This window comes from Malus sylvestris, chromosome 2 (genome assembly GCF_916048215.2).
Source record: "Malus sylvestris chromosome 2, drMalSylv7.2, whole genome shotgun sequence".
Lineage (NCBI taxonomy): Eukaryota > Viridiplantae > Streptophyta > Magnoliopsida > Rosales > Rosaceae > Malus > Malus sylvestris.
Genome location: NC_062261.1, coordinates 26,129,571 through 26,137,064, shown reverse-complemented (window position 1 = coordinate 26,137,064; position 7,494 = coordinate 26,129,571). Strand labels below are relative to the sequence as shown.

General features: G+C 33.2%; 1 protein-coding gene across 1 annotated transcript; it reads right to left on the bottom strand.

Moving 5' to 3' along the window:
• Window positions 1–2,896: 2,896 nt before the first annotated feature.
• On the bottom strand, window positions 2,897–5,707 carry LOC126634634 (cytochrome c oxidase-assembly factor COX23, mitochondrial-like). The gene is made up of 3 exons (XM_050305169.1): window positions 5,560–5,707; window positions 3,746–3,822; window positions 2,897–3,279 (listed from the first exon to the last, which is right to left on the bottom strand). Exons 1-3 carry the CDS (start codon window positions 5,648–5,650, stop codon window positions 3,232–3,234), a joined length of 216 nt encoding a protein of 71 aa, XP_050161126.1. The 5' UTR covers window positions 5,651–5,707; the 3' UTR covers window positions 2,897–3,231.
• Between the last annotated feature and the right edge of the window lie 1,787 nt (window positions 5,708–7,494).

Here is a 7,494-nt window from a genome sequence, read left to right as displayed (position 1 = left end):
CTGAAGCCAGTGAGTTCCCAAAAGGCCTCATGCGGGTTTGGAGCAGATTGATTTGGGAGAGAATAAGACGAATCAGACGGAGATTCTATGAAAATAGAGAATCAACATTCAGAGATGCACATAAGCGGTGAGAAATCAAGAATTCAAGTATGAATTCAAGTAAAAATTTGATGAAAAATGAAGTGGAAGAGGATCGAGATGTCAACGAGTATAGGAAACTTAGCTTGTAACGAAACCTCAGTTGTAAAAAATATATTTCAATTTCATTCAATGAATAATTTCAATGTACACTTTGTTATATATACAGATACATTTTTGATGACCTTTCTATCCTTAGCTGTCATTCCCCGACCAGCAAGTAAGGACTATTCACGAGTTAAGGTATGAGTCATATCTTAGCTATAGAAATAAATTCTACAACCAAGATATGGTGGAAAATTAAAAAAAAAAATTATACCGATTACACATACATCACATAACAAAATCTTACATAAAATTTATCGAAAACGCAGCGGAATAACGTTTGTGCACAAATTAGGTTACAACAAAAACTACCAATTAAATAATAATAAAATTGTAACAATTCTTTCAATGCATAAAGCATATGCAAATGAGATGCATGAATGTACTCACTCTCTTCTAATCCCGCTAACACATACCTAAGGCACCCAAGCATTCACGTCTCATACCATGCTTATACCACTTGGCTTCGAATACCTTAGAATACGAGTTAACTCCTGTTCATCCCTTAAACCCAATTCTCAGAATTAAATTCTCAATTTTCACTTTATTTATATAGGCACTTCCCCCGACGCCCAATTGTGCATTCAAGCCCTTCTCCCGACCATGACATATACAAGATTTCATTATTTTATAACCAATCGGTTGTATACTCAAGCCCTGCACCTGACGCCTGACATATACAAGGTTCATTATTTTGGATTGAAGGCATTCTTCATCCCTTGAATATCCTCACGACTCAAACACAACTCAACTCTTTTTCTTACTTTACAAGAATGCTTATGTATATGTCATGTAACATGGATATCAATAATCACATGCTCTAAAACATCTGCAACACTAATCAAATTGTTAGTAGCCAAAATTGTATTATATTATCAATAATATAGGTGATATTGATGCATAACCCCATTTGAGTTCCATAGAGCAATTCTGTTGGGTAAGCTATCATGCATTTTATGAGATTTGTCTCTTATTTTATAGCATTCTTAAGGGAAGTAAATGGAGATTTTTGATGGTTTGGTGGGAGTGCTTCTCATGACAATGATCTCAAAATGTAAATTCATAAACAACACAAGATTTAAGTGGTTCACCAAATTGACTACATCCACTGGGGTTTGCTTTCGTTGTATTTCACTATATATGAGAGACTTATAAATACAATGAAAGATGGCTTAAAGCCTTAACAATATATAAAAGAAAGATAAGAGGTAATATGAAAGGGAGAATGGCTTTTTATTGGAGTTGGTTCTTTTTCTTTCTTTTTTCTTCTTCTTCCTCTCTCTTTTCTCCATGTCCCTTCCATTGGTTCTTGCTCCTTCCTTTATAGAGATTGCATGACATCTTCCTCTCCAAAAAAATCTCCCAAGTGTGCCAATAGAAAGAAACCAAGTGTTGTGCCAATCATTAGACATAAAATGTGTTCCAATAACAAGGCAACAAATGTTGTCCTAATCGTTAGCCATGAAACGTGGTCCTATAGAAAAACAACAAATGTTAAGCTAATCATTAGCCCTAATATGTGTTCCAATAGAAACACACCAAATGTGAAGTTAATCATTGACAATGGTATGTGTTCAAATGGAAAAGATACATGTGTTAAGTTAATCATGAACTAATGGATATCATGCAAGATGGATGCAAGCATCAAAGGCCATGTCAAGGTTTATCTCAAGGTAAGCTTGTTGGATCAAAACACTTTGGTAAGTCTACAAAGAAATAGGCTAGCCAAATGGTGGTGAAATAAAAAGCTCCAATCAATGAAAAGCCTAACAAAATAATCTAACCTGCATGAGGCTACCAACTTAATGCATATTGCATTACAATTTATAATGAGATGTTAATTAGTACAAACATCTCCAATTGGAAAAAAATTAAGCATAAAAGTACTAGCTAGACAAAAATATATTCTTGTAGTAAAAGAATCTCTACTAACTTACATGCCAAAAATACGATATTTGTTTTTTTTTTTGTTTTGTACTCATAGCGTATATAAAGAAACTTAATAAAATCATTGCATAAATATATATATATATATATATATATTTTTTTATACACACAACCTTAAACCAAAGGTGTATGCGTGTGCCCGTTCTTGTGAAACCATACCGTGAACCATTTTGCAAGAACTAGGTTCACTCACTATAGCGACGCACTTCCCTGGATGCAAGGCCCCACAACAATAAGCATCACGGGCCGCCATGTGCCTCCACCGACTGTGGTAATTGTGATTGTTCGACAATCAAAATTCTGATTTTCGAAAGTGCAGTTAGCTGGAGTAGACACATGTTGACATTTTTTACACATGACTAGATTCTCGTCGGAAAACGGCGAAGAAGTTTCAGGTGGCCTAATGCTTTGCGGGTTGATTTGCCACCTACAATGAGATACGATGATTTGGGTCTTTCGGATATTTTTCCCCTTGGGTGATGATTTACGGTTTGGTGGTGGCGGCATCCGTTGTCGCCGGAAGTGGCCAGAAACGGTTGAGAACCGTGTACTTATGCTCTATCTACCTAGCTCAAAATTAGATTGAAAAGATCAATTGAAATTTTAAATTACAAAAGTTTCATTAACTCCATTCGGAAAAATAAAATATGACGAAATTCAATTAAAACTAAAAATCAAAATACTATAAATGAAAAGTAAATCAAAATACTATAAATATGACGAAATTCAATTAAAATTAACTCCATGCAGTGGTGTTGGAGACAACAGTGGTTGCTAGTGGTGATTTACATCTCATTTGAAAAAGTTTAACCATACAAGACGATTATTGCCAGAACATGATTTCGTACAGCCGGGAGTGTTACACAAGTAAGATACTCAATGAAACATGGATTGACTGAACAAATACGTGTGAATTCGAATTGGCCCTGTTCTACATTTGCCACGGTATCAAGTATAGCACTCTATAAATCTAATACCACCCCTAATGAGCCCAAAACTAACTTTTGCGCCTTACGATATGAGCAGAAATCCTGAAGAGTTTCATGAGAAAAGAGACCTACTCTTGTTACGTTCCAATCGAGCTAGCCTCTGTTGCAACAAAAAACATAAACCATATAAGCAAACGAGCAGCATACAAAATTACCAATGCAAACAGATGATGCCTTCTATCTGCAGACTTTGGTGCGTATGTGGGTAAACAATGGAAAATGACATGCCAACGAAATTCTTTACAATCGATTCGTGCAACACATGACCATCATGTTCAAGTATCTACCAGAAACAAAATTAGACAGATTAAATTTTTTTATCGACTATGCCTGGAACTTCATTTTAAGGTTGGTTTTTTTTTTTTTTTTGTCAATAACCTGACTTCACTGTGTAAACAGATGAAGATTAAGTTGCATAGATTCTTGAAAACATATAATTATCCAATTATATTTATTTCTTTACCGGAAGGACCTCATAGGCAATGATGGATATCCAATCTTTCATCAGGATGTGCAATAAACGAATAAAGACTACAGAGCAATCAAGTATCTAAAAGTAATAATACCTCCTGTTTCTTGCATTCTTTGTAAATATCAAAATGCTTTTGACATTTGCTCTTGTCCGAGTTATATTCTTCTAGACCTGCAAAGTTTACAAAAGGAATCAACACTTAGCCAAAAATACAATTGATCTCCATTTTGAGTTTGTAAACTAAGAAACATAACTCATGAAAGAATATGATTATCAAACTAGTTCCAAGTTCCAACCCTCACAGTATCTTTCCAACCCGTGTTGTGTCCCTATGTGCACATCTGTGTGCAGCCACCGCTAAAAGCTCAGATGTATAGATCTCTTATATCAAAGTATACCCTTCAGCATTACCACAGGATAAAGGAGCTAGAATTGCATACTCATAATTTAAGACCACATTCAAGTAAAATACAAGAAAAACAAAAACTAACCAAGAAAAAGAAATCCACTATAGGGAAGTCGAATACGTCAGTCTCATAGAAGAGAGGATGGAAAACTTAGAGATGATAAAATGTAATTGGCATGAGTATGTTGGGCAGTTGGGGACAATTAAGGAAGAAACCTATCTTAATCCAAAAGTAGTTAAATGCCGTAAGGATGACAAAAACTATGGAAAATTTGTAATCAAGTTGGTCTTAGAAATGCGGCGAAAAGACTGGTACTGGTACACGCAACATGTGGTTGAGAATGAGGCATCATTCCAGTTGGCGTGATGAGTCAAATTTAACAATAGCTCTTAGGTAGCAACATTACGAATAACCTTACACAGAGGCCAGAATATCAGAGTGGAAGGGATGCAGTTATAAGAGCTTACCGGAAAACTGCATCACCTTAATTATATCATGTCTTCTCTTATCATCTATCCTAGTCTTCATTCCTAAATTCTCTGATCTAAACATCAATCAAGTTCGATGGAGTGTTCATATAATACAGTGGAAAAACTTTATGGTTCCCCTTAACAACCCAATCAGGCCACCAAATATCAGAATTTTTTTCCACTTTGGCGATTGTCCAAACCTAATGATTCACTTCTAGACTTGTCAAGCAATGCAGTTCTTAAAAATACCTACGAAAACTGGGTTAAGCTTTATAGAACATAATTAATGGTTTCTTTTCTAGAGATAGATATATTGTGGATAATTCTTCTAAACTAATCATGGGTATTTCTGTGCTCTCAAATTGATAAAATATTCATATTTCTAACACCTTTATCAATTTTCCACTAACAGAAATTTAACTGTCTTACCAAAACCGAAATTAATATGGCTACTCAATGAATGAGGAGGAGTTCCTCCTCAATTCACTACGTGACTGATTTACGGAATTTCATGCTTATGATCAGAACAATTCATGTTCTAGAAGACTTTGTAAAGATCATCTCTACAAAAAATCAACTAAAATATGCAGAGATGATATATTATATGAACAGTTCCGTTCGATGTTCCGTGAATCGACCACAGCATATCCAGAGGAGGAAATCTTACTCCATCTTAACGAGCCAAGCCTCTCTCACCAAAAATAACAGTTCAATTTCCACCAGATTACTGCTACACCAAAAAAGAAAAGACAAAAACTTTTGAAACAAATTCTGCAAACTTCACAAACCCTAAGTCACAAATTCGATACCATACAGAAATTTGAGCCTCAAAACTCAAAATTAAGCTTTAATTAACATCCCCAAATCCAATACCAATTAATTTTTCTTTGGAGGTTGGAGCTTAAAAACAAATTTGTCTGATAATGATCGGGCGTAATCAAGAAAAGTTAACAAAAAGGTTAAATTTGAAAGGAAATTTTATGCTTCGAAGTAAATTTAAGAAAACAATGAAAGCGTTGGAGGTAGCATACACTTTAAAGAGGCAGTGTACTGAGGATAACATTGAGAATCGGAGATTCTAGCAGCGCTTGGATACGGCGGTGTTGACGCTCCCGATGCCATGGCTGTTTCTACTCTGTCTGTCTCCCACAGTTAAGTTCCATCTACAATTTACCGACTTTAAGGGGTGTATTATTTTAATGCACTCAATTATGTTTTTAATTGATTCTCAGGATTTTAAGATAATTTATTAAAATTTTTAGAAATTCGGATGTATTCAATTATAATTTTAAAGAAATCTATAACATTCAATTATAATTTGAATTTAAATCATTTGAAAAAGTTGAGGAATTTGAGAGAATTTGAGAGATTTTGTAGTATATTGTAAGCATCCATAAATCTCATATCTCCCCATGAGATTTCGAGCTAATTGAATTAAAATTTTACATAGAATCTCTATAAATCAGTTAAACTCCATAAAAATCTATGGATTTATAAATCCATTAAAATTTCTCAAATTCTCAATTGAATACACCTCTCATAAATCTTCTCCCCACCAAATAGGTTTGGCCTATCTGTGGTCTCAATTATAAGTTTATGATAAACTTACAAAAAGTTAAGTTTATAATTACGTGTCAATTAATAATTAGATTTATATGAAAACTAATGAAAAGAATTTGAAAACTTTGAGTTTTAACCAAAAGTCATCTAATAACTTTTATTTAATGATAAGGACAAGAGATAAAAAACAAAAAATACAAAAACTTGTTCAACCCAAAGTGCGTGTGCACGTGAGCAATGCGAAAGCAAGCATTTACCAATTCAACAGAAAACCAACAGTGCAAAAGCAGCACACAAATTACTTTTTAAATATTTAATCGGGAAGGAAAAGATGCAGAGAGACATTGTGAGGGTAGAGAGAAGAGAATGTCAACCAAATCTAATCAAACTGACATCAGCAAACCCCAAAAAATTTGAGAGAGAGAAATTTGAGATAAAAAAAATATATTGCTAACATCAATACATGACTACCACTTAGCCTTACACGTGGGGTAGCATGTCATCATCATCCTATGTTCAAATTATGGAATTCTTTATTAATTTTAACCCTAACCAACTAAAACCTAAAAATAAAAAATATTAGATTATGATCCTCAATGAAAGCACATTAGCTTTTCTGAACTTTCATTTATGTTTTCGTTGTTAATTTTGTATTGAATAAATTAAAGGAAAGTCAAAAAAATTGTTCGAAGAAATGTTAAAGAACAAATAGGAATGTGAAAAATCATTATTCTAACTCTGTATGAATATAAATATTATTGCCAATGATTCATATGATAATGTGAAGAGAGCTTCAAATTTTGAACCTTTTAGTGTTCAGTTTATAAAATAGTTGGTGTTCAGTTTAAAAAACAGTGATAGTGCTAGTGTTCGATTTTAAGAAATAGTCAGTATTAAGTTTACGAAATAGTTAGTTTTTTGTTTAAGAAATAGTCAATGTTTAGTTTACGAAATAGTGACAGTACTAGTTTACGAAATAGTGATAATACTAGTGTTTGGTTTAAGAAATAACCAGTACTTAGTTTACGAAATAGTGATAGTATTATTACTTGGTTTAATAAATAGTTTATTTAGTTTACGAAATAGTGATAGTACTAGTGTTAAGTTTAAGAAATAATCACTGTTTAGTTTACAAGGTGTTCGGTTTAAGAAATAGTCAGTGTTTAGTTTACGAAATAGTAATAGTACTAGTGTACAGTTTAAGAAATAGTTAGTGTTCAGTTTACGAAATAGTCAGTGTTCAGTTTAAGAAGTAGTGATAATATTAGTGTTACATTTAAGAAATAGTTAGTGTTTAGTTTAAGAAATATTATTCAATTTAAGAAGTAGTCAATGGTCAGTTTAAGAAATAGTGTTCGGTTTAAGAAGTAGTCAATGTTCAGTTTAAGAAATAGTGTTCAAATTTA

What these genes read in the sequence shown, in the direction of transcription:
- LOC126634634 (XM_050305169.1), bottom strand. Translation starts at nt 5,650, where the DNA reads ATGGCATCGGGAGCGTCAACACCGCCGTATCCAAGCGCTGCTAGAATC. An exon ending in GTACACTGCCTCTTTAAAGT is followed by an intron (nt 3,823 to 5,559) that starts GTATGCTACCTC and finishes TAAACTTTGCAG; the next exon opens with GTCTAGAAGAATATAACTCG. An exon ending in AAGAATGCAAGAAACAGGAG is followed by an intron (nt 3,280 to 3,745) that starts GTATTATTACTT and finishes TTGTTGCAACAG; the next exon opens with AGGCTAGCTCGATTGGAACG.